The 27,462-nt window shown below is 42.4% G+C and overlaps 1 protein-coding gene across 3 annotated transcripts in view; it reads right to left on the reverse strand.

Annotated features, from left to right (window-relative positions):
* Positions 1-15,387, reverse strand: part of LOC126210508 (ankyrin-1-like) — a 42,519-nt gene extending 27,132 nt beyond the window's left edge. The window contains exon 1 of one of the 3 annotated variants that reach the window (XM_049939752.1): positions 9,671-9,739. In XM_049939752.1, the coding sequence (XP_049795709.1) occupies positions 9,671-9,701 (31 nt within the window). In that variant the 5' untranslated portion in view covers positions 9,702-9,739. Of the gene's footprint in view, positions 1-9,157; positions 9,278-9,670; positions 9,740-15,069 lie in introns of those variants that run through there. The other 2 variants (XM_049939754.1, XM_049939753.1) reach the window with 2 other exon arrangements.
* Between the last annotated feature and the right edge of the window lie 12,075 nt (positions 15,388-27,462).

The following is a 27,462-nucleotide window of genomic DNA, read 5'->3' on the forward strand; positions in this document are numbered from 1 at the left end:
TTCTGGTCATTAACAAGAGCACTCAAGTGCAAGAGGCCTGAAATTCTGCAAATGCGAAATAAACTGAGCACAGCCGATGCCGAAAGCAGCCTACTGCGGAATCAGATCGCAGACGGAAACCATAAAGCAGCCCATCATTCTAAACAGAGAAAGAAGTGGAAAATTATAGTTTCCACAATGCTGAGATATTTCAAGTGAAATTAACTTACGAATACGTTTCTGAGCAGCACAATCATAAAAATTAAGTCTCCTAAAACACGGAGGTATTGTTTGAAGCATATGGTGTTGTGAAATGCTTTCGAAAACACAATATCGAAACTTAGTAAACATTCCGAAATACCGATGAACATTAACACATATACAGATGCTGTGGTAGCCACGCATACTATTTTTGGAAAGATCAAAACGAACTCTTCAGTGCATCGAATTTGGACAAAGTTGAAGGTTCAAGAAAAATTGCTATTGAGTAAGAGTCTTCTAAAAATTAATGGCTACGTAAAGGGAATTAACTTGGAACGATCGTAAGAACAAACTTGTGAGTCATGCTCCACTATTTTTATTTGTTGATCTGCTGCACAACTGGATTCAGCTGTCGTGTGCGAGAGCCCATCGCAACTCCTGTAGATGTTGATTTGCGTGATTATTCAGCAAAAGCAAGCCGGAACGGGAAATAATGAATTAACTTCTACTGGCAGTCAATCAAATACACTTCGTCTGGATATGTCTCGATATTAGGAAAAGCTAATTTACTTCCTCTATACCGCATCGAATTGACAAACCCGACGGGAAATGGGTATCTTCAGACGTCTTTCATCTAAGAAAGTGTGTAAAAATACTTTTGCTATAAAATTGGTATAGTTATTGACGATAAGATGATCTGTTACAAACACACTCATGTTTAGGAAAAACACAACACGTTGAATGACTAGAGATAGGACGTTCATATTCACAGGACATGTACATTAGTGCGTTCTGCAGAAATGATTAGCGTTTCAGTCACATCTGTTCGACAGGTGTCCTGTTGCCTAATATCCACAGGGTCCGCCATGGGCCCTGATGACTTGTCCCGTGTGTTACAGTATCAAAGCGCTTAAGGCACCAATAGCCTCCTGTGGTATTCATCCATGCTGCATTCACCTGGTTCCAAAGTTCATCTTTGGTGGTCGGTACCCATCGTTTGGTCATATCCCACTCATTTTTGATTGGCGACAAGTCTGCTTATCTGGCGGGCCAGGGCAATAGGCTCACTGCAGCTACACGTGGTCGTGCATTGTCTTGCTGAAAAATGGCGTATAGGGTGTTGTCAGAAAGGGTGTGGCTACAGGTCGCAGGACGTCATTCAGGTAGGTCACACGGGTCACAGTGCCCTGCACACACACCAACTGTAATTTGTGGATGTACCCAATAGCAGCCCACACCGTAAGGCCTTGAGCTGGCGCCCTATGCCTTGTGCGTCTGCAGTCACTGTGATGCCGTTCCTCCGTTCTGCGGCGAACCAAAATTCGGCCATCGTTGTCAAACAAGCAGAACATGGATTAATTCGAAAACACTATCTGTCCCCAGTGACGTCGTTCCAGACGCCATTGCCATATAGCAAGTCTCTGCAAATGTAGTCGGACAAGTGGACAACGCGCACATAACTAACGGCGACGGACTGTCACCGCTGATAGTGTACGACGTGTTCCACTGTTCCACTGTTGCGCCAGAGTCGAGGGAGACGCAGATCTGTCCTGCAGTGCCATTCGGATGAGGTGTCGGTCCTCGGGGGTGGTCTGGGTGGTGCGACCCGAACCATCTCGTCGTCTTCTACGGCCTTTTGTGAACCATTCTGCTCACACCCGTTGCACTACCGAAACACTTGGTCCCACACGAGCAGCAATTTCCCGGATTAATGCATCACATTCCCTCATGGCAGTAATGGACCGTCTTTCAAACTCACAGGTTTGACGGTACGGTTCGTGTGTACGTCTTCCAGGCATTCTGGACGTCTGCTCAAGTCACACTGATCCATTACCTTCGCTTTATAGCGACAACGAGAGCGGCAGGCGCATCTTACCGGTAGGTGGTGTTGCGACACTATATAGATGTTAACGTCGAACCTGTGGGCCAACATGGTTCAAATGCTGATTATTTCTGCAGGACATACTAATGTACTTATCCTGTGAATCTCAACGTCCTGTTCCTGTCTAGTCATTCAAATGTTCTGTTTTTTTTTTTTCGGACATAGTGTATTGTCGATTAGTCTACCAACAGGATAAATCCGCAGAATTTGCTGGTTTGAAAGTTTTCCCACAAGTTAGTCCCCACTCTCTTAGATTCGACATCTGTTCAACGAATGATATCAACCCTGCAGTTAGCCGAGCGCGCCGCAGCCAATGACGCAAAATTCTTCCGGGAAACAAAAGCTGTAGGGTTTGAAAGTGGTCACTCAACGGAATCATTCACAACGGGAATCATCTGGTGGGCCTCTTTAAATCTTCTTAAAAGTACTTCGCATAAAAACTCAAGGACTCGTAACGTTATTAAAATCCAGAAACATTCCTGCCGTTAAAAGTAATCCCATTGGTTCTGAAAGAAGTCTCCAGTCCCTAAGCATAACTATTCAAAGTGTCTTAAGAAAATCTGAACACTTTTGGAAAAGAGGATTCAGCTACGTCCTGGCAGCAAGATTAAGTCCACTTCAACGCCATTTCGCAATCGTTAGATCTTAGTAAAGACTTCCTCAATTTGCAAGTGAGCCCGTAAATCTGTCACCTTGCGGTGGGAACTATAAAAGTAATTGTTAATGTTCGGTGACTTGTTTCGATAAGAGAAACATTTCAAGTGAAAGAACAAAGGAGATTTGGAATTGGAAAACATATTTAAGAAAGCGCCACCTGTTCCAGGTATCTCGACATAAGCTCAAAACGTCTCACATCAGATATAAGCAGTCCAGTTATGCTTGATTCGTTAAAAAATTCCAGGAAGCGTAAGAAAGATAATCAGAATGCGAGAACAGCGTCATAACAAATGACACCTTAGCTTCGATTGGAACGAACTTCAAGCAGGAACTTCAACGAATGATTCGCAAACAGAAGGTGACGAAAACGCAGTTCGAATTTACAGAGCAGACTCGCCCTCAGCGTTGCTTGCACATGCGCGGAGAATGAATAGCGGATGGGCCTCTATGTGTGCGTCGCGAACTTGCGAGTGAGAGAGGCAGCTAAGGAATTGTAGAACAGGAAAAGAATACAGCTCGCACGACGAGAAACGACTTTAACTAAAACTATACCTGAATGAAAGTCTATACAATTTGTAATGCCAAACTTTTTCAACATACAAATAATAATATCATTTGTCAAAGGTAAAAGAAATATTGTAGTACCTGAAAACTTTATGCAGCATACTCAGTTTTTATGCCTGCATATTTTTCTGTATAGCTATGAAACGTAGCTTTTAAATAATAGGTATACTTAAACGTGCTGCTATGTTTATAGTTGTATTCTTTATCACAAGCTGGAGGCAACACATACAGAAAGGTATTGAGATATAACACGATACCATGCTAAATGTTTCCCTTTACGCACGTAATGTCGTATTATTGCGACATACAGTGATGAGCCAAAATACATGTTTCATAATTTGTTTGTCCGTCTTTGGAACGAAATACATCATTGATTCTGCGCGTTGGGAAGGGAGTGAGACAGGGTTGTAGCCTATCGCCGATGTTATTCAATCTGCATACTGAGCAAGCAATAAAGTAAACAAAAATTCGGAGTACGTATTAAAATCCATGGAGAAGAAATAAAAACTTTGAGGTTCGCCGATGACATTGTAATTGTGTCAGAGACAGCAAAGGACTTGGAAGAGCAGCTGAACGGGTTGGACAGTGTCTTGAAAGGAGGGTATAAGATGAACATCAACAAAAGCAAAACGAGGATAATGGAATGTAATCAAATTAAGTCGGATAATGCTGAGGGAATTAGATTAGGAAATGAGACACTTAAAGTAGTAAAGGAGTTTTGCTGTTTGGGGAGAAGTGGAGAGGATATCAAATGTAGAATGTCAATGTCAAGAAAGCGTTTCTGAAGAAAAATTTGTTAACATCGAGGATAGATTTAAATGTCAGGAAGTCGTTTCTGAAAGTATTTGTATGGAGTGTAGCCATGTATGGAAGTGAAACGTGAACGATAAATAGTTTAGACAAGAAGAGAATAGAAGCATTCTAAATGTGGTGCTACAGAAAAATGCTGAAGATTAGATGGGTAGATCACATAACTAATGAGGAGGTATTGAATAGAATTGGGGAGAGGAGGAGCTTGTGGCCCAACTTGACTAGAAGAAGGGGTCGGTTGGTAGGACATGTTCTGAGACATCGAGGGATTACCAATTTAGTACTGAAGGGCAGCGTAGGGGGTTAAAATCGTAGAGGGAGAGCAAGAGATGAATACACTACGCAGATTCACAAGGATGTAGGCTGCAGTAGGTACTGGGAGATGAAGCTTGCACAGGATAGAGTAGCATGGAGAGCTGCATCAAACCAGCCCAGGACTGAAGACAACAACAACAGGGATCCAAAAGTGTATTGGTAGATTAGTGTAGATATGTGGCAGCAAATGTCTACGTACAGTTCATGTAATTCGCTTAAATGGTGGGCCACTGATGTCCGTACGCGGTGATGGCGCCCGATAGCAACCCACATGGATTACATACGATTTACATCAGGCGAATTTGGTCTTCGAGACATCAACCTGAGTTTTACTATAATGCTCCTCAAAGCACTGTGGCAAGGTTCTGGCTCTGAGACACGGACAACGGTACTGCTGAACGATGACATGGCCATCGGGGAAGACATCAAACATGAAGGGATGCAGGTGGTTCGCAGCTGTCAGCGTGTCTTCCATTACTACCACAGGTCACACGCAAGCGCAGGAGAATGTCTCTCGCAGCATAACACAGCTCTCACCATCCTGCGTCCGTGGCGCGCTGCACGTTTCGAGCCGCCGTTCGGCTCGATGACGGCGTTTGTGGAGACTACGAACGACCTCGTGTAGCAAAAATGTGATTCACTCGAAGCCCCGACACGTTTCCATTGATCTGCGGTCTAATTCCGATGTTGTTGATAATTCTCCCGGGTTATATGGCCGTGGTCCATGGAATACTTCCATTCGTAACGTTTCGTCCAATACTACGTTGGACATCCTCAGAGGTATGGCTGGTCCTGTTGAGTCCTGCCGAGTCGGCCCTGGCGCTGCCAAGGGTATCCTGCGACTTCCGTATCGCAGGCAACGAGTTGCACACAAAGCTGGTGACTCTTTTGAAGTACAGTTATACTTTAAAACTGCCTATCTATTTGGTATAAATTGTAAATAAATAGTTGCCACTACTAAAGTTCCAAACCTCGTAATCTGCCCTTTGTCAAGATCGCTTCTCTCAATCGATTACTGCATTTGCACCCCATATCTTCGATAGGATGATCCCCCGTTAGTGTCGGCTCTGCTTACATACTGTCTACATCTACAAGGATACTCTGCAAATCACATTCAAGTGCCTGGCAGAGGGTTCATCGAACCACCTTCACAATATTCCAATCTTGTACAGTGCGCGGAAAGAATGAACATCTATATCTTTCCGTATGAGCTCTGATTTCCCTTATTTTATCGTGGTGATCGTTCCGCCATATGTAGGTAGGTGTCAACAAAATATTTACACATTCGGAGGAGAAAGTTGGTGATTGGAATTTCGTGAGAAGATTCTGTCGCAACAAAAAATGCCTTTTTTTTAATGATTTCCAGCCCAAATCCTGTATCTTTCTGTGACACTCTCTCCCATATTTCGCGATAATACAAAACGTGCTGCCTTTCTTTGAACTTTTTCCATGTACTCCGTCAGTCCTACCTGGTAAGGCTCCCATACCGCGCAGCAGTATTCTAAAAGAAGACGGACAGGCGTAGTGTAGGCAGTCTTCTTAGTAGGTCTGTTACATTTTCTAAGCGTCCTGCCAATAAAACGCATTCTTTGATTAGCCTTCGCCACAACATTTTCTATGTCTTCTTTCCAATTTAAGTTGTTCGTAATTGTAATACCTAGCTATTTAGTTGAATTTACGGCTTCTAGATTAGACTGATTTATCGTGTAGCCGAAGTTTAACGAGTTCCTTTTCGCACCTCACTTTTCGTTATTTAGGGTCAACTGCCATCTTTCGGACCATTCAGATATTTTTTCTAAATCGTTTTGCAGTTTGTTTTGATCTTATGATGACATTAGTCGATAAACGACAGCGTCATCTGCAAACAACCGAAGACGGCTACTCAGATTGTCTCCCAAATCGTTTATGTAGATATGGAACAGCAAAGGGCCTATAACACTACCTTGGGGAACGCCTGAAATCACTTCTGTTTTATTCGATCACTTTCCGTCAATTACTACGAACTGTCACCTCTCTGACAGGAAATCGCAAAACCAGTCACATAACTGAGACGATATTCCATAAGCACGCAATTTTAATACGAACTGCTTGTGTGGTACAGTGTCGAAAGCCTTCCGGAAATCCATAAATACGGAATCGATCTGAAATCCCTTGTCAATAGGACTCAGCACTTCATGTGAATAAAGAGCTAGTTCTATTTCACAGGAACTATGTTTCCTAAACCCATGTTCACTGTGTGTCAATAGACCGTTTCCTTCGACGTAATTCATGATGTTCGAACACAATATATGTTCTAAAATCCTGCTGCATATCGATCTTAACGATATGGGCCTGTAATTTAGTGGATTACTCCTACTACCTTTCTTGAATACTGGTGTAACCTGTGCAACTTTCCAGTCTTTGGGTACGGATCTTTCGTTACCTCAGGCGGCATCCAACGTCGTGATGGGCAGTGGTCATAACCTTTTCGCTTATCAGCATATAAGTGCACTGCACCAGTTGAATTTCCTTTGTAAACAATACGACCATGAAGTTTCTGAAGCTAAGACTGAAGTGATGGATTCCCTGGGCAAAGAGCCGGTTCAATTAAAAATCAATTGTGATAATGTTATTATAGAACAAGTATATTTTTTTTTTTTTTTTTGTGGTAAGGTCTTATGGGACCAAACTGCTGAGGTCATCGGTCCATAAGCTTTCACACTACTTAATGTAACTTTAACTTACGCTAAGGACGGCAAACACACGCCCATGCCCGAGGGAGGACTCGAACCTCCGAAGGGGAGAGCCGTGCGGACCGTGACAAGACCCCCGAGACCGCACGGCATAGAACAAGTACCATCCTGCGCGTACCTAGGATGATGGATTGGTCAAGACATTGGAGACGATCTAGATGTATTGACTAGATCTGGAAATATATGAGACACTATTTGTAATGTATTTTTAAATAAGACAAGACAGCAAATGAGAGTACACTTCTATGAAAGCATGGATTTTCAAGCATCTGTTCATGGGAGCAAGTGGCGGGCCGTACATTAGGTAAAAAATTAAGTGCAGAACTTTTATTTCTAAGAACAAAACATAGGACACAAGACACGAAACAATGCGACAAGAATAAGAGACAATTGAAAGAATAGCGAAATACTGCAACAAATTATGTATGCGTACACAAAATGGCGACAGTAAACGAAGTCCCTAACTTGTTTATTGTACAAAAATCATGAAGCGTTATTTTTATTCTAGTTTATTGCATATCTAGTATAAAAGTCAGACCTAAACACATAATACAACAATGTTTACATTGTGGTGGAGCATGTTGCAAAAATAAATAAATAACCACCTAGATTTGCAATCTTTAGACGAACGCACGGTGTGTTGCGCTGGGAGCATCGTGGCCATCCAACACTGCTCCCCAGTCTTGCGAACGTAATTCGTCGAAAGTCAATGTTAAGGCCAAGCGTTTCAGTTAATCTAAATAATCTGATTAGGTAAAACATACAAGATTTTTTGAAATAAAGTCAAACGTTTTGCGAAATGATTTGTCTAAAACTTTGAAATAAAAAATATTAGAGACATTTGATGCACCTTATTTTATGTTCATGATTTCGAGTATCATTCAAAGCCACGACAAATGTTTCTCTGATCTATGTATTTGTTGTGCACAAACTATTTCACATAATATTTGACCGTGTTTTTTGGTGTGCTTTTTTTTTTTTGCTTTTTTAAGTTTCATTCAGAAAGCATGATCTTACTGACACCTCATTTTCCTTCCTAACGTCCTCTGTTCTCGAAAATCCTAACTTTGGTACTTGAACAGTGTATCTCTATGTGCAAAACACCTAGGCCTAGAACAGTTGAACTTTGACAGTTCATTTACATAGCTTACAGCATATTTTCATGAAATATTTCAATTTCTCCTCAACTCAGTAATTAAGTTTTCCTTTATTGCCCTGATTACTTTCAAGCAATTAAATATTTTCATGCATAAGGACACCTCACGCTGGTCACTATGATACTTCGTTTGCCTGTTTCTTTCTGTGTGTTTGAACAAGAAAATTCGAACAAAACATTGTGGTGTACTTTATAGGGAGTCTGTTTTCGTTCTGCTCACACGTTTGACAAAAACGTATCGAGTGTTAATCGTACGATAAAAGAGTCCTCTCTACGTGCTGGCAGTTCCAAGGATACGTCGTTTCGCAACCTTGAACCGTTTATGAGATACGGCGATTATTTTCACGACCACTCGATTCACGATGCGCAGGAAAGGATTCGGACGCAATGCGGGATATAACGACCAGTATCTCGAGAATGAAAACAGGTATCATTCCGCTCTCAACTTTATAGACAATTTAGATATACTGGTTACATTTCATATGCAGTAAGGTATTGCCTAAAATGGACTATACGGAAAGTGTACACAATGTGATTTTGCCTCTGTAAACTCTTAAAAAATGTCATGCAGCCATGTACTCGGCTTAGTGCAGTACAGTAACGGTGACGAATAACGTGAATAAGTTAAAACCTTTATCGAGTAAATATATCAAGCTGCAAGGTGCGGAAGAATCAAAATTTTTCACCGAATAGTTTAGACAGCAATCGTTCGCTATCTGTTTGGCTCTGAGGCGGTCTGACGCTGCTGGACTCGCCTCTACAGCCACACTGCGGAGTACTTCGATATTTCACTTCATAGTTTAACATCTTGTTAAAGTCTGCAATTACAACCAAAGAAGCTGGCTGGCTCGGCGCTCCTACCTGCTATATTCACACGCACGCCTGCACAGCTGAGCTGAAACACACAATAGTCTCGTCCGCCACGTCTGACCGCTGCCACGCCCGGCGAGCAACTGTTCGGGGCCGCCGCTCAGACGTCGTGTCACTCCGAATGATGGCGGAGAAGACCGAACGCGAGCGCATGCTGTATTCCGAGTGCGTCATTGGAGCCTTCATTGCTATACTTACATCCGCGTTTCGCCGTAACGACACAGTTGCAATACGGTTGCGTCATCATGGATAATACATTAATTGTGGACCATATTGTTAAGGATTTTACTTTCCCTTCGAGGATTACAACTCCTTTTACCTGTAAACGAGTACTTTCTTTGAATATATTCTTTTATTTTTAGGATTTTTTTGACGTGAAAACTTGCCCTGCAGGCAGTCCCTACTCTACGCTGTTGCAAAACTGGAGCATTCATTTTTATTGCGATTATGCACGACATACTATTACATTACATGTCGTGTCGTGGACTTTTGTGTTAAACGTACCTGATAATCGTCTGTGCGTCACGACGTGCATCCGACTCTACAGTGAAATACTGCTTCAGCACGTGCTCAAGGCACTACTGAGGTCTTGGAGGAATGTAATATGTAGACCAACTTTAGCTGAACAAATCGTGCAACTTTTATAGTTCGTTTCCTTGCGAGTGATCACATTCACATTCACACGAACATCTACTGTATATCGGGCAAGGAGGCATATCTCACTCACTTGCCAGTCGTAGAAATTAGATCCCTGCCATATGACACACGTAGTGTGGATTAACGCCGGGTACGACACACCAGACGTGTTTTCCGATGGAGGATTCGGTTGACTTGTCGCCTTGTCATCAAACGTTTGCGGTTCCCATTCGAAAGCCACTTCCTTTCGGCTGATAACTGACTAGTTGTGCAGAATCAACTGTCATTATAGGTCCCGAGATTACACCTCACTGTTGCAAACGAACGTTACATCACAACACAGACAGATATTTGAATACAGCGAACAGCGAAAAACAAAACAAAACAAAAAACAAAAAAGCGGCGTGAGGGAGGTTTGAACACGGCTCGCCCGTGTCGTAACCTAACACCGTGGCCACTTTTTTTTCTCATCTGATTTTGTTCGTTAATGGTCGTTTCATTTATACTTTGCGACGTCATCCGCGAAACATCCGCGGGCGTTGCGGTTAGATAAGTGACGTTTCTCTTACGATGACGTCACTCGTCGAGCAGCCGCATGTGCAGCAGTAGCGGCACAGAGGGACGGCGCCTCGTTTCTATAGGAGGAGAAGGCGTTCGCGCCTGACGGTGTATAAAGCTGTCGATGACATTCAGATTAAGGCCCCTTGTCCACGACAAGAATATTCGCCGGACCGGCGTTTCTGGCGGCCGGTAGAAAACCGGACGCCCTTGTCCACGGACACGGCGCCGGAAATACTGCAGTCGAGCTGTGTGCAACGGAGCAGTAGGATGGATAACAGCGACCTTTGCACTCTCGTTGCACTATATTATTTTTACAAAAAGAAACAGCGTCGTCGTAGGAAGTATTGGGTGCATCCTGTGCTGCAAGATCGATTTAAATTTGGTGCCTTCAGTACGCTACATGAAAAACTACGACAGGACGACACAAAGCACTTTAATTTTTACAGGATGTCAAAAACAACGTTTGATAGATTACTGTAAATTTTACAAGCTCATCTGCAACATGAAGACACCAATATGTGAAACTCCAAATATCCTACTGAAATGCTTGCAGTCACACTGAGGTAATGTAACGTTCCCTGGCAAACTCACACTATTAATAAACTAAAATTTAATTGTACCATATACGCCGCTCTGAGCAATTTGTATATACTGTAATTATTTAACAAAAAATATTATTGAATTTTGTGTAAAAGACATTTGTTATTATTGTAATATTTTTTGTAGTAATATTCTCTCTGTATTTAGGATGGTAATATTTCTATATTCATAATGTAATTGCGAAATGTGTCAATATCTGCGATAACAGAGATGTGAAATTCAGCCAGAGGAAAATAATGTTGTGAGATTACAAAGAAATGTTAATAGTCAGCAAAAGTATAAAAGCACAATGTACTATGTATTCTTTGATCATCCTCCGTGTAGAACTGAAAGCGAGAGGAAGCTGTGACGAAATATTTTATGAATGGGTAGACTTCTTTTGTCTGTATCGAGATTTAGCCGCCATTAGAGGAGAAATTACAAACTAATGTGAGTTGAATTATTGTTGGGTATAAATACATCATAATTTATCAAAAGTGTGTATTATTAATGTAAATTAGCTTGCCCATGTCATCTATAATATTTCTTTAAAGAATTTTCAGCATTTTTAGCGGTGTTGCTGGGCTGTGCCGCGACCAATCGATTTGCAGCGGCGGCACATTTAAAAAATTGTTCCGCTAAAGAAAAATTAACCAAACCCGTAAATCGGGAACAGATAAAAAATTAGCAGTGAATTTAGAGAATGTTCTTCTTTTGCAGCTATCCTGAGACTGACGGATCTTAAAAATAGTTACACATTTGTGCATTCTTAGGCGGATAGTCAATGTTGAAATTTAACAATTTTGGTTCTTTCAAATTACTTAAATGTATAGCGAAGTGTGTTTTATCAGTGATAATTAAACGTCGGCTTGGCAATATTTATCCATTTTCTGCTAATAGAGACAGTCTTCTGTTCCATAGCTAACGCCGGGAAAGAATTCAGTAAATATTTAAAAAAAAAAAACCCACTGCATTTAGAAAATGTGTGCCAAGGCCGAATTATGTAAAGGATTTAATTCTCAGATAAATATTCTTAATCAGTTAATATGAGTTCACGTAATTTTAAATGTACTCAATTCTTTTGAAAATGCATTTTTTTTATTACCACACGTAAATAAGAAGTAGAGGTTCTACAACAAAGTTCGTTCGTACAGAAAAGAAAAGAAAATTAACTAAAAGCAAAGTTAAAAAAAGGGTAACTGATTTATTAATTTTTTTCTTTTTTTTAATGAAATTATTTTTTTTAATTTCATTAAAGTAAGTACTCAATTGAAATTTATTTATTAGAAACTATTAATTTGCTGTATCAAAAATTAACACCACAGTTTAAAAACGCTCTTGATAAAAAAGTAGAATGACAGTGAATAGGGTTTTCTTATTTCCATTAAGATGAAAGAAAGAATGTTCGATTTAGAATTACTTTCCAAAATCAAATGTCTCGGAAATGTTGGATATGGTGTATGCAGGACTTGCATACGTTTCCAAAGACATGTCTTTATTAGGTGGCCTTGTACAAGTTGATACTTGATAGTGTTCTGCAGAGGTGTACGCCGAATAGTTGCTATCTTGATTTGGCCTCGGTGTATGATACGATGATGTACCACCAAAAGTTTGGCATTCCTGTGAGGCATAGTTCCAGGAATCTTGGGCAGATCTGATGCATGTTTCTGTATTGTGGTTTCGACCTAATTCTTCTTATAAGTTTCATGATTTCGTACTGTAAGTCTACGATATCATCATAATTAAATTTATCTACAGTTGGGGCAATCCCCCTAAAAAAAGGCATACTTCTACTGTGGCCCTGCTCAATAGAGGCGTCAATGATAAGTCATCATTTTTCTGTCCAACTCATTTGTAGCTGTTTTGTTTTTCTGCGGCTTTTCTTTAAATTGGTGACAATATTTTTCAGACTGATTGTCAGCGGGGATTACCTCGCCACTATTATCCGGCATATTTGGTGAAGTTTCTCGTCTGTCTGCTATCTTTTTAAGAAAATGTAGCTGCTCGTAAAATACATATTTCCGCTTCTTGCTTGCCCCAGAAACGCTCTTATTTACTCCGTTTAATTTCCTATGGCATTTCATCCAGTTATCTCTTATGTTTGCACTTTTTTAACTACCATCTTTCCTGAAAAGAAAAGAAAGCCGAATTAGAATCAAACCCACATATTTTTCTCATTTCAGGTACCTTGCAACAGGAAATACTTTCACCGATCTCCATTACAGTTTCAGACTGGGCATAAAAACAATTACTAGAATTGTACGTTAGGTTTGTATGAAGATGTTGTTATTGCATAACATATACGCCCCTTCTGGAGGAAAGTGAGCCGGCCGGTGTTGCCGTGCGGTTCTAGGCGCTTCAGTCTGGAACCGCGTGACCGCTACGGTCGCAGGTTCGAATCCTGCCTCGGGCATGGATGTGTGTGATGTCCTTAGGTTAGTTAGGTTTAATTAGTTCTAAGTTCTAGGCGACTGATGACCTCAGAAGTTAAGTCGCATAGTGCTCAGAGCCATTTGAACCATTTGAGGAAAGTGACTGGCTGAATATAGCACGTCAGTTTGAAAACACAGCAAAATTTCCAAACTGCGCGGGGGCCATTGATGGTAAACATATCAGAATTATCAAACCACAAGAAAGTGGATCAATGTTTTTCAGTTATTCGTTAGTTCTGATGGCGGTATTGGATACAAATTATAATTTTATTTATGTGGATGTCGGTGCCTATTGTGACTCGAGTGTTTTGAAAGAAACGTCTTTATGGAAAAAGTTGCAGACCAACAAACTGAACCTACCTCCTCCTAGGGCATTCCAAAATATTCCAGGGGAATTGCCTTGTGTTTTTGTTGCAGATGAAGCGTTTGCATTGCATAACAATTTATTTCGTCCCTATGGTGGGCGAGATCTTGATATCATTAAGCGTATTTGTAACTATCGCTTAAGCAAAGCAAGACATGCTTTTGGCGTAATGGCCAATAAATGGAGGATTTGTCACCGACCTTTAAACGTCTCCATTGATTTTGCGACTGACATGGTGAAGGCTTGTACTATTCTACAAAATTTCATCCATAAAGATGAGGGTCTTAATACTCTGTGTGCGGATACTATAGATGTGGACTCTGAACTGCGAGAACTGCCACGCACACAATCACTACGAGGTGGCATGTCAGCGAACACTGTCATAAATCAGTTCGCTAATGGGAAAATTCCGTGGCAAAATAAGTTTGCCTAATGTATTCATATTTCATGTGAAACAAACAATAGTATCTACATCTACATGATTACTCTGCAATTCACATTTAAGTGCTTGGCAGAGGGTTCATCGAACCACAATCATACTATCTCTCTATCATTCCACTCCCGAACAGCGCGCGGGAAAAACGAACACCTAAACCTCTCTGTTCGAGCTCTGATTTCTCTTATTTTATTTTGATGATCATTCCTACCTATGTAGGTTGGGCACAACAAAATATTTTCGCATTCGGAAGAGAAAGTTGGTGACTGAAATTTCGTAAATACTGTAGATCTCGCCGCGACGAAAAACGTCTTTGCTTTAATGACTTCCATCCCAACTCGCGTATCATATCTGCCACACTCTCTCCCCTATTACGTGATAATACAAAACGAGCTGCCCTTTTTTGCACCCTTTCGATGTCAATCCCACCTGCTAAGGATCCCACACCGCACAGCAATATTCTAACAGAGGACGAACGAGTGTAGTGTAAGCTGTCTCTTTAGTGGACTTGTTGCATCTTCTAAGTGTTCTGCCAATGAAACGCAACCTTTGGCTCGCCTTCCCAACAATATTATCTATGTGGTCTTTCCAACTGAAGTTGTTCGTAACTTTAACACCCAGGTACTTAGTTGAATTGACAGCCTTGAGAATTGTTCTATTTATCGAGCAGTTGAATTGCAACGGATTTCTTTTGGAACTCATGTGGATCACCTGACACTTTTCGTTATTTAACGTCAACTGCCACCTGCCACACCATACAGCAATCTTTTCTAAATCGCTTTGCAACTGATACTGGTCTTCGGATGACCTTACTAGACGGTAAATTACAGAAAAAGAATGTGGTGTGTAATGAAAATGAAAGAAAATAAATTTGAGATGAAGTTAAACTACATACCTATATCATTTCTTTCTTTATCTCGAAGTATTTTAAAATTTCCTTTAAGTTGTGTACACACATTCTTCTACGCTTCCAAAGTCAGTCGTCTATCCTTATATTCTTCGGTTGTCTTATTCCACAGGACTGGTCGTGCCTCCACCAACGCAATCAAAACTTCACCATCAATATTCAGTTCAGCATTCATCTTGAAACTCATCAGGTAGCACGTATGACGGCTCCAGGCGCGACTAAACTCTCCCGGCACCCGGCGAGCTGCCGGCTCGTGGACACGCAGACGTGTTCCAACATGTCCAACTGACAAGGGAACCTCCCCATCGCACCCCCCTCAGATTTAGTTATAAGTTGGCACAGTGGATAGGACTTGAAAAACTGAACACAGATCAATCGAGAAAACAGGAAGAAGTTGTGTGGAACTATGAAAAAAAAATAGCAAAATATACAAACTGAGTAGTCCATGTGCAAGATAGGCAACATCAAGGATAACGTGAGCTCAGTAGCGTCGTGGTCCCGTGGTTAGCGTGAGCAGCTGCGGAACAAGAGGTCCTTGGTTCAAGTCTTCCCTCGAGTGAAGAGTTTATTTTTTTTATTTTCAGACAATTATTATCTGTCCGTCGGTCCTTTGCGAGGTAACTGCGCCGTAGCATGAGGATGCTACACCTAAACAAACATCGAAACACACGACGTCAGTCGACAACAGCGCACGGAAGAGAGGCTCCCTGGCTGGCAGTTGACTGGTCGCTACTTTGGACGGGAGTGCATTAAATACGTGAGATGTATTCCGTGGGCAATATGAATCCAGCAAATATAGCTCGCGGCTTCAATAACAAGGTCAATGAATATTTTCCGAACTGTAAGTTTGCGGTGCGGTCGCAAAACATAGACATTAAACTTATTACAGTGAACAGAGACGTCAATGAACGAACGGACAGATCATAACTTTGCGAAAACAAAGGAAGAAAAATTTTCACACGAGGGAAGACTTGAACCAAGGACTTCTCAGTTGCTCACGCTAACCACGGGACCACGGCACTCCTAGGCTGACGTTATCCTTGATGTTGCATATCTTGCACATGGACTACTCAGTTTGTATATTTTGCTATTTTTTTCATAGTTCCACACAACTTCTTCCTGTTTTCTCGATTGATCTGCGTTCAGTTTTTCAAGGCCTATCCACTGTGCCAACTTATAACTAAATCTGAGGGGGGTGCGATGGGGAGGTTCCCTTGTGAGTATGATGTAGATGTAGGAGAGACGAGGGGGCCTCTTTCAGCGTCTGTTTCCGTCTCCAGCGAGCGCTCGCCCCCACTGAAATGGCTGTCGGCAGCTGCTTATCAGCAATGCGTCCCATCTATCAACATCCGAGGTCGACCGCCAGTGCCGCCCTGCATTTCGCAACCGCCTCCCGCCGTTCTGGCGCTCTTGTAGGCTGCGACAGAGCCACGGAGCTGCGAACGATGCAGACACCGTGTAGACGACAGCCGTACCTCAGTGGTGCGGGGCAAGTCGACACGGACAGTTTTACCAACACCGACTCAAAGGAAGGCCTCGGCGCTTGTTGGTGACGTCACGTCAGCTAGGCACGGCGAACGCTAGGTCTGTTGCAGGCATACTCATAATGGTGGTGTCTCCCTCTCTGACACAGGAAAATGTGAAACTATTGGCGGTAGTTGGCCAACACACATTGTTCTGAGAGATTTCTGCAGTCAATTAATTGTGCAATTCATTACACTTCTTAACAAATAGTGTACTCCTGAACTTAAATTTCCACCTGTTTTAAGGAATGACATACAAAAACAACTTCATGGTCCAGCACCAACAGAATTCGTGCTTCTTTACATTATTTGTAAATCTCAGGAAGTTACGTTTGTACTGGTTTTCTTTTATAAGAAACTGAACATATTGGTGCTCTTCTTTAGGTAGCTTGGTTGACTATGGGGTGAGGAGCACTGAATGTTAATGAAATATCCTGCGATTGTACACGTTGGGGGAGGGGGTGGGGGACAGAATAAGAGGCAAAAGAGAGATACTTGTTTTACCAAATAAAATTTTTTATCTTATAAAGTTTCTCCTTTCAGTTGCAAGAGGGGAATATTTATCTTTTCTAATACGCTTGTTTAAAAGAGTTTAAGCTCAGCAGCATTTTCGATGTATGAAGCTATTTTGTTTCCAGTTTAGAATTCCTTTCGTTGAAAACGACTGTAATCTAATGACTGGCAACAGTTGAACATTTACACATGTAAATTAGTTCACATTTCCAGTGACGATGTCAAACGAAAATAAATAAATAAATAAAAGAAACGAATTCATTGTAAGGGGGTTGGGGTAAGTTTCGATAGCAAAATGGATCAAGTAAATATAGTTACTCGAATGTAAAATTTCCGAAGCATGCAATGGGGCAAAGCATCTTCTCATATTGATCTACGTTTGTTTCGACAGGATTCAGTAATACAGAACTATGATCTTCATTTGTAGCTTTACGATAGTAAGAAAAATCTTTCATCTAAATAAAACTGCAGAATCCAAAACAATACCAAACATTTTGTCCAAAAATAAGAGATTTATAGTGATAAGCACGCCCAGGCGTTTCTGCCTGCAACAGACCTGGCGTTCGCCGTGCAGAGCTGACGTGACGTCACCAACAAGCGCCGAGGCCTTCCTTTGAGTCGGTGTTGGTTTTACACGGGACGCTTGGAGGGAGGCAGCCTCAGACTGGGCTACAAAGACCACTTCAGTTACGGCGCACGCGCGCCTCCCAAATTTGGATACTATCCTTCCGTCGTCTCACGCCACAGGTTTATTCCCTCAGATTTTTGAAAACTTTTCCACTTATATTAGTATCACAAACTTTCCCATGTGAGTAATGAGACGAAAAACAATTTTGTAAACGTTATGCAAAAATAACGCGCGTTTACATTTCGATCTAAAGTTAATCCTATGTCATAGGAAGAAGGCCAGTCCAACAAAACTTTTGATTTTCCGGTGTTAAAACTTACACAAACGGAAATTTTACACATTGTAACTACAAGAACAAGCTGTTTTTAGTATTCGAGGACGGTTTTAACGAGGAAAAGGAATGAGGTTCAAAACGACGAGAGGACAGTCAATACGGGAGGCCGCGCGCATGCGCTGTGGGCCAGTCACTCTCCCGACCTGACAGAACACAAAAGAGTCCCGAAACAAACTGCTCGTCTCGACCTTCCCTACACCAACCTGGTGCGCTGTAAACGCTTGTCATTTACACCCGCTATATACTGCAAACGGAATTCCCTGTAGTTCTCACTTATTGTACTCCCAAAACCGTTACAGCGCGAAAAGCGTGCAGAAAGATTAGAAGAAGGTCAGCGTTGGTCGTAATAGTGATGGTTTATTGACAGCAAAATCGATTTTCAATCACATAGTGATCATCTTCAGTACTGGAAGTTAAAAATTTCACACAGCGATCAGTGAATAAAAAACAAAAGACAACAAATACACATGAGTAAAAACCAGCTGTTGGAAAGAACATACCTGTGGTGTACAAATTAAACTCATAGGCCTTGGTATCAAGTTATTATCAGTATCCAAAGCTTATGAAACGATCAAAATAACTGAAGCCGTTATTTACATTCAGCTATACAGCAGACCTCGGTGTGAGTGTGTCTTGGAACGCCCTCTATGTAGCGTGTGTCACGTGAAGATTTAACAATACTTTATTTGGCAAGAGATTACCACAAAATACCAAAGTGCACTTGAAAATCATTAATTGAATACTTCAAATTTAAAACTGTAGATTAAAAAATGCATAGCAAAAAAGAAAGGGGGAAATGCACATCTTGCCAACATACGGTGGCGTGTTATTTTCCAGCAACTCAAAAACATGTACGAATAAAAATCAACAGGCAGAATTATATGGTGTCATATAACACGACTAGTAAAGAAGAAAAATATGCAAATAACATGACATCAAATATAACAGAATTTGTTATAGCACAGTAACCGCCACGTGGCGTAGGAAGTCAGAGATATAAAGTTATTAATTTACGTCAAATATTACACTGAAACCAAGAAGTCAAACACATAAACAGTGGTAATTATACAATATATGTTACGATACAACAGGTCAAAATGTCATGAAACACATTACGTGTTATAAAATTTTTTAGGGTGCAGACTAGTAATTTTTATCGTATTTAATGACGTGATGATACACACATCTCATTCGCCCCGTTGGGACATGTAAACACTTTATAAATATTCCTTTGATCTAAAATGCAAGTTGTGAATAAGTAGTAATATACGTAGTACATCCAGAAAAATCATCGTAATTATGAAAACAGAATGTTTTAAAAGCACATTGTGAATGCTGAGGTCGTTTAGCGCACTCGTGAGTGAAAACTGTTGTTACAAATTGCAAAGAATTAATTATATGTTGGCTAGAGACAAGTGTACGAAATACGCTAGCTTAGTAGATACCTCCACTATCACACTTATTATTTATAGAAAAATTTCTCATATGATACAAATAGAACTTGGGTATAAGGAAACAGTGTTCTCTTTAAAGTATAAAAGCTTTGTCCCAAAAAATACATCGCACTCTACTTATACACTCTTGCACAAGTACATTTACACTTGATACAACAGAACTGAAAACTGTCAAGCAAACGGTTTTGGATACTCATATGAAGGAGATAATTTTATTTCATGCCGGTGTTGCCGTGCGGTTCTAGGCGCTTCACTCTGGAACCGCGTGACCGCTACGGTCGCAGGTTCGAATCCTGCCTTGGGCATGGATGTGTGTGATGTCCTTAGGTTAGTTAGGTTTAAGTAGTTCTAAGTTCTAGGGGACTGATGACCACAGATGTTAAGTCCCATAGTGCTCAGAGCCATTTGAACCATTTGAACCTTACAGCAGCAGTGGGACCCCTTATAACATGAAAGCTGATTTTGAAAATACCATGTATCCAAAGTAGACCTTAACAATTTATCTAAAATGCAAGTTGTGAATAAGTAGTAATATACATAGTCGTCGTCGGCTGTTACTCGTATCCGAGTTTTCATTTCTCTCCTGAGATTTCCTTTGTCACGGTTCAGGCGTGGAAGTGTGGTTGATGGCTTAGCAATCCAATCCTAGCGTGGAATACATAGTAAATGCAGAAAAAACGTCATAAGGTAGGAAACGTAACAGGACAAATTATTCCCAAAATAAACATCGTCACCCTTAAATAATTCCGTACTGGAGCGAGACTGACGGTTCAAATGTGGTACACAGGTGTGTCGGACCTTGGTTTAAGATAAATTTAAAACGTTTGAAAAAAATCTTGCTTCGTATGCATTTTAGGTCCAAAAAAACACGTTCTTCTTGGTTTTTATTGAAGCGCGCCTCTTCGATTCTTTTACACTTGTCCAAATCGGTTCAAACTTTGCAGGGAGGTACACAAATGTTTAAAGTCAAAATGAAATTGTTTTTATCCATTAACCTTTATCTCTTGTCGAGATACGATTGTTTTTATGTCGAGCTAAATGAACCACGTAAAATTCATTCTTGCGTGAACAGAATGCTCGGAAGCGATTTAAAGCGAATCAGAAAAATAAAATAGGTCTTCTTAGGATACAATTGGAAACTCGCTTTCAAAAATTTAGCTTGATTCGGATTTTACGCGCAAAAACACTTTTTGTGCTGTTTTCTTCTCGCGGGCCACTGCTTTGTTTCAGACTTGTGTGAGTCGGTTCAAATTTTGTAAGAAGATAGGCAAATACATGTAAGTAATCGTCGCGTATTGTTTTGTGAAAGCTTAATTCGCTGCGACGATATAAGCGAAGACAACAGAAAAAATCTATACTGGATGAGTTGTCACCCAAATCAACAGAAATCTACATCGACTGCCAAGCTTTCGCGGTCTAATGTCAAAATTATGGTAGAGTAAAAGTGGGGAACCAGAATCAAAAATACTACTATCAAAGCACGAAAACAGGCCAATATTTCCTGGGCGGAGTTAGGGCTGTAAAAGAAAGGAACTAGCTTTTCGACTTATCTGCCAGTTTCAAGGACGTTTAAACCAAAACATCTGGACACATCTGCGCTTTTTCACCAGTTTACCCTTCTCCCTCAGCGCTGTGAGTTCTCTTAGACGCAAGGTGTTGGCACACCTGCGTATTGCTATTTATAGGTTCAAGTTCCTGATCCTGTGTTCAAATGGTTCAAATGGCTCTGAGCACTATGGCACTTACCATCTGAGGTCATCAGTCCTCTAGAACTTAGAACTACTTAAACCTAACTAACCTAAGGACACCACACACATCCATGCCCGAGGCAAGATTCGAACCTGCGACCATAGCCGCCGCGCGGTTCCAGACTGAAGCTCCTAGAACCGCACGGCCACAACGGCCGGCACCTGCGTTCAAAATGCAGAAGATTCACCAGCCATGGGAAACAATATATTTTATCATACGGCTGAAGGCCATACTTGTAATAGTTGAGAATGTTTTTCTAGGGGCGGGGGGGGGGGGGGATAAAGTTTCTGGGTATGAATTAGTTCCCGGAGGACGCTAAAAAAGTTTTATGATTCCTGGGCTAGGGTGGGTGGGTGAGTGGGGGGTTATTTTTTCCCCGAGGGAATGAAAGCCCACCCTGTGTTACATCTGTGGCGACGGGGTGGAACAACAAATATACGCAAACGAATCTGCTTCTAAATACGCGTCTACAATAGGAAGTATCCCAGAGTGGGGATGAACGTTACGTCATGCTGCACGACATGACAAATGCCATCTCGGATGACATGTTGGTATGTGCCAAGTTATACGACATTACGTCATCTATCATGTACCATGCTACGTCACTTGACACGATGCATAGTATTACACGACTTGGATATTAATACGAACTATTAAAAAAGCACAGATATCTGGAAGTTTCAAAGACGTTTAAATCAAACTGTCGTGACGTAAGTCGGACAGCTAGTTTCCTTCTTTTAGATCCCTAACTCGGTCCAGGACATACTCGCTATTATTGTGCTTCTTCCGTTCCGATAACAAACGATCTTCCGATTTCGTCCCGGTAAGAAAACACAGAGAGCGAAAGGCTACTTACAATTTATACAGAAGCCAGATGGCAGTTATAAGAGTCGAGGTACATGAATGGGAAGCAGTGGTTGGGAAGGGAGTGAGACAGGGTTGCAGCCTTTCCCCGATGCTATTCAATCTGTATATTGAGCAAGCAGTAAAGGAAACTAAAGAAAAGTTCGGAGTAGGCATTAAAATCCATGCAGAAGAAATAAAAACTTTGAGGTTCGCCGATGACATCGTAATTCTGTCAGAGACAGCAAAGGACTTGGAAGAGCAGTTGAACGGAATGGACAGTGTCTTGAAAGGAGGGTATAAGATGAACATCAACAAAAGCAAAACGAGGATAATGGAATGTAGTCGAATTAAGTCGGGTGATGCTGAGGGAATTAGATTAGGAAATGAGACACTTAAAGTAGTAAAGGAGTTTTGCTATTTGGGGAGCGAAATAACTGATTATGGTCGAAGCACAGAGGATATAAAATGTAGACTGGCAATTGCAAGGAAAGCGTTTTTGAAGAAGAGAAATTTGTTAAAATCGAGTATTGATTTAAGTGTCAGGAAGCCGTTTCTGAAAGTATTTGTATGGAGTGTAGCCATGTATGGAAGTGAAACATGGACGATAAATAGTTTAGACAAGAAGAGAATAGAAGCTTTCCAAATGTGATGCTACAGAAGAATGCTGAAGATTAGATGGGTAGATCACATAACTAATGGGAGGTATTGAATAGAATTGGGGAGAAGAGGAATTTGTGGCACAACTTGACTAGAAGAAGGGATCGGTTGGTGGGACATGTTCTGAGGCATCAAGGGATCACCAATTTAGTACTGGAGGGCAGCGTGGAGGGTAAAAATAGTTGAGGGAGACCAAGAGATGAATACACTAACCGTAAGCATATTCAGAAGGATGTAGGCTGCAGTAGGTACTGGGAGATGAAGAAGCTTGCACAGGATAGAGTAGCATGGAGAGCTGCATCAAACCAGTCTCAGGACTGAAGACCACAACAACAACAACAACAACATTTTCAGTTGTGCGTGGTAAAAAGTGCTGATTTCGGCCACAGATGTGGTCCTGTGCTCGGTAAGCTCGTACTTTCTCCACTCAACGAGAGTGCGAAGCCGGCCGGCGTGGCCGTGCGGTCTAGGCGCTTCAGTCTGGAACCACATGACCGCTCCGGTCGCAGGTTCGAATCCTGCCTCGGGCATGGACGTGTGTGATGTCCTTAGGTTAGTTAGGTTTAAGTAGTTCTAAGTTCTAGGGGACTGATGACCTTAGATGTTAAGTCCCATAGTGCTCAGAGCCATTTGAACCAGAGTGCGGACCTGTGTCGAATGCCTTCCTGAACTCAACGCAGACGGCACAAGCTGGGAGCCCGTGTGTACAATGCTCCGGACCTTACGGGGGAAGAGGCAGAACTGTGTTTGGAGAACGCTTTGTGCACTGAACCTTCGTTGAATTTTATAGAGATGTTCGTGCTCGGTAACTGATAGGCGTCACCAATATTATTACGAGCGTCTGTCCTACGACCCTTCTTGAAAACGGTAACGCCCTGAAATTTTCTCTATCGGTCGATTTGCTTCTGACAGAAGAAAAGGAAGCCATTTCAAGTAACCTCTGCAGAACTTTGGAGTCGTCCAGTCCAGTACGACTTTAGTCAGTTCGTATTTCGAGATCACTTACCTCAACAACTGCCATTTCGGAGTTATGTGATTTTCGAAAGGAGGAGCCGTACTAAGATCTTTCGCTGTCCGTCATCTTTCGATGCTGATCCAGAGTGGACAGGGAGCTGCTAGATACGTGGATTCGATCCCCTTAGTGACTTTATGTAAGGCCAAAGATTACTGGAATTTTGTTCAGATAGGTTGGCAATAATTTGTTAACGCAATCATTTATCACTTCTCACATTGCTATCCTCACAGTCACTTTGTAAGTGGGATGTTTAGGTTTTTATGTTGGTAACGCCACGTAGCGCTCTGTCTGAAAATCACTGACTGTGCTGTGTGCAGTCTGTGGCTGGTTTGCATTGTTGGAATATTTCTATTGTAGTGTTGGGCAATTGCATGTGAACAGGGCGTAGCGTTGCGCTGTTGGAGGTGAGCCGCCGGCAGTGGTGGATGTGAGGAGAGAGATGGCAGAATTTTGAGAGCGGACGATCTGGACGTGTGTCTATCAAAAAGAGTAAATTTGTAATACTGGATATCATGAGCTGATATATATATCTGATGACTTTTGAACACTATTAAGGTAAATACATTGTTTGTTCTCTATCAAAATCTTTCATTTGCTAACTATGCCTATCAGTAGTTAGTGCCTTCAGTAGTTTGAATCTTTTATTTAGCTGTCAGTAGTGGCGCTCGCTGTATTGCAGTAGTTCGAGTAACGAAGGTTTTTGTGAGGTAAGTGATTTGTGAAAGGTATAGGTTAATGTTAGTCAGGGCCATTCTTTGTAGGGATTATTGAAAGTCAGATTGCGTTGCGCTAAAAATATTGTGTGTCAGTTTAGTGATGATCAGAATAAGTAAAGAGAGAAATGTCTGAGTACGTTCAGGTTTGCTCATTTGTTTGAAAATCAAATAACGAAAGAGGTTTATCAGCACAGTCATTTATAATTTTTCTAAGGGAACGTTTCAACTTTAGCTTCATTCACCTGTTCTTTAGTCTATCACTTCGTTTAAATCTGCAATGAAGCTCCCTTTATCTTCGTGGCAACTTTCTAGTACGGCACTGAACCATGGCGGCTCCCTCCTACCCCTCACAACTTTCCTCAGCACGTAGTGGTCTATTGCGTATCGTACAGTTTTTATGAATTTTACCCATTCGTGCTCCACATCTCTGACGTCAGGAATGAGTATTTGATGACATCTCAGACACCCTGGTACTTATTTCCTGTAACTGAATAAACAAAAACACGTTTTCCCACATTTCGTTTCAACATGCATAATGTCGGATGCTACCGTAGCTTTATCAACACCGGCGACCCCTGCCATAAGTCGTTCAAAAAGTTCCACTAATCTTCAGATAATAACTTCAGAACAATATAACATGGATAACTTTCTCGGACATTTTCAACGGCACGACTCTCCATTCCCCCTCCCCCCCCCCCCCCCTTATAAATCAGAACGGTCGGTCGTGCAACAGAACTGCGTCTTCTAGTTTTCTCTGAAGCGGTATGTCACCTCGATTCCTGCACTGGATTGTGACACCCGGATATTCCTTGTGAAGCTTCTATGCCATGTTTGTCTGTAAAACCTGGGTCGTAATTTTCCTCTAAACTTTCGTAACAGAAGCACGTGTTCCGTTCGTCTGGACGACGGAATGCGAACGCGCCTTTCGCCAGTTGAAATTGGCGTTGCTTTCCAATACTTGTCTTACGCCATTCGATCCCCAGAAGCCCCTTTTGTTGATGGTGGATGCATCGGATTTCGGGATTGGTGCTGTGCTTGCGCACACAGATGGATCGCACGGTCGCCCTATTGCCTTTGCGTCCAAATTGCTCTCATCTGCGCAAAGAAATTATTCACAGATCGAGAAAGAAGCATTGGCTCTTGTATTTGGTGTTTTAAAGTTTCACCATTTCTTGTATGGTCGTCACTTTACCATCATCACAGACCACAAACCTTTGACATCGCTTTTTCATCCGAACAAGCCTGTACCCCCCCGTACAGTGCAGAAATTCATTCGCTGGTCTATTTTCCTCTCGCAGTACCGCTACGATATCTTGTATCGGTCCACTGCTAAGTACGGAAACGCCGATGCGTTGTCCCGTTTGCCTGTTGCTGAGGATAGAACATTCGATTCCTCCGAACTTGCTTGCATGTTCATTGATTCGGAAACCGATGCCGTGGTCGAATCGTTTCCGATTGATTTTCGTCGTGTAGCTACTGCCACAGCTGCTGACCCTGTCCTTGCTACCGTTCTGCATTTTGTTGCTACGCAATGGCCCTTGTCAAAGTCACGGATCGGGGATCCGTTGGTTCGCCGATTTTTTGCTCACAAGGAGAGACTTTTTGTTCGACGTGGTGTTTTGCTGTTGCGTTCTGATAATGATCAGTCCAGGGTCGTGGTCCCACGTTCGTTACAGTCCTCTGCCTCACAGCTTCTCCACCAAGGACATTGGGGTATAGTGATAACGAAACAACTTGCTCGTTAGCACTGCACTTGGTTCGGAATCGATGCCGCGATTACGAATATGTGCTCTTCTTGCATAGTGTGTGCCGAACAACAATCAGCCCCACCGCGGAAATTCTTTGCATGGCCAAAAGCCACTTCCCATTGGCAACGCTTTTTTCTGGTCCATTCTGGAATGCTCGATGGTGGGTTGTGGTAGATTCATTCAGTAATTTTCCTTTTGTTGTCTGGATGTCTTCCACGACGTCATCTGCCACCATCCAAGCGTTATCTGCTATCTTTTGCATTGAAGGTCTTCCACAGACTATTGTTTCCGACAATGGCCCACAATCCATGTCCGCAGAATTTCAGTCATTCTGCAAGGCCAATGGTATTCAACATCTGACGTCCGCGCCGTTTTCGCCACAGTCAAACGGTGCCGCTGAACGATTGGTCAGGACTTTCAAGTCCCAGATGTTGAAGTTGAAAGAGTCGCATTCTCGGGAGGAAGCGTTATTGCTCTTTTTGTCCTCGTATCGCTCTCAGCCCCGAGATGGTCGCTCGCCGGCTGAGTTGCTCCACGGTCGTCATCATCGAACCTTGATGTCTTTGCTACACCCGCCGCATCAGGTTCCTGTGCAGCGGCAGACACCTGCTTTTGCTCCAGGCGACGTTGTCTACTATCGTTACTACCGAGGTTCACGGCGTTGGCTCGAAGGGCGCATTCTTCGCTGCCTCGGACGCGCTAAGTATCTGGTTTTTGGGGCCTCTGGTGAGGTGCGCCGGCATCTCAACCAGCTGCGCCTCTGTCGTCGCATGGGATCTGCCGCTCGCCGTCTGCTTTCAGCGACGGTGCCGTCCGGTCAGCACCCTGGGGACCCATCAACTGGATCACCTCAGCCCCAGGTGTTACCGACGCTGCCTTCCATTTCGCCCCATGGCGACGCTCCGCCGCCACCGCCGCCGCCGCCTGTTCTCCCGCCGGCGACGCCCACAGTGGACGCGTCGCTACAACCGCCGGGCGTCTCCCTGGGTCACGCGCTGCCGATCGCTTCCCAGGACCAGTTGTCCTCCGACATGGAACTCTTGCCCGCTCTGGACCATATGTCGTCTTCACCCGTCGGGTGCCCCGGCCCGATGGAGGTCGACCCTTCGTCCCCTCCTGTCTCTCTGCAGGCGCATACATCGCATGTTGGCGTGCACCCTGGAGCAGGTTTTCAGGCGTTTCCTAGCTCCCCGCGGTC

Source organism: Schistocerca nitens, chromosome 10 (assembly GCF_023898315.1).
Source record: "Schistocerca nitens isolate TAMUIC-IGC-003100 chromosome 10, iqSchNite1.1, whole genome shotgun sequence".
NCBI lineage: Eukaryota > Metazoa > Arthropoda > Insecta > Orthoptera > Acrididae > Schistocerca > Schistocerca nitens.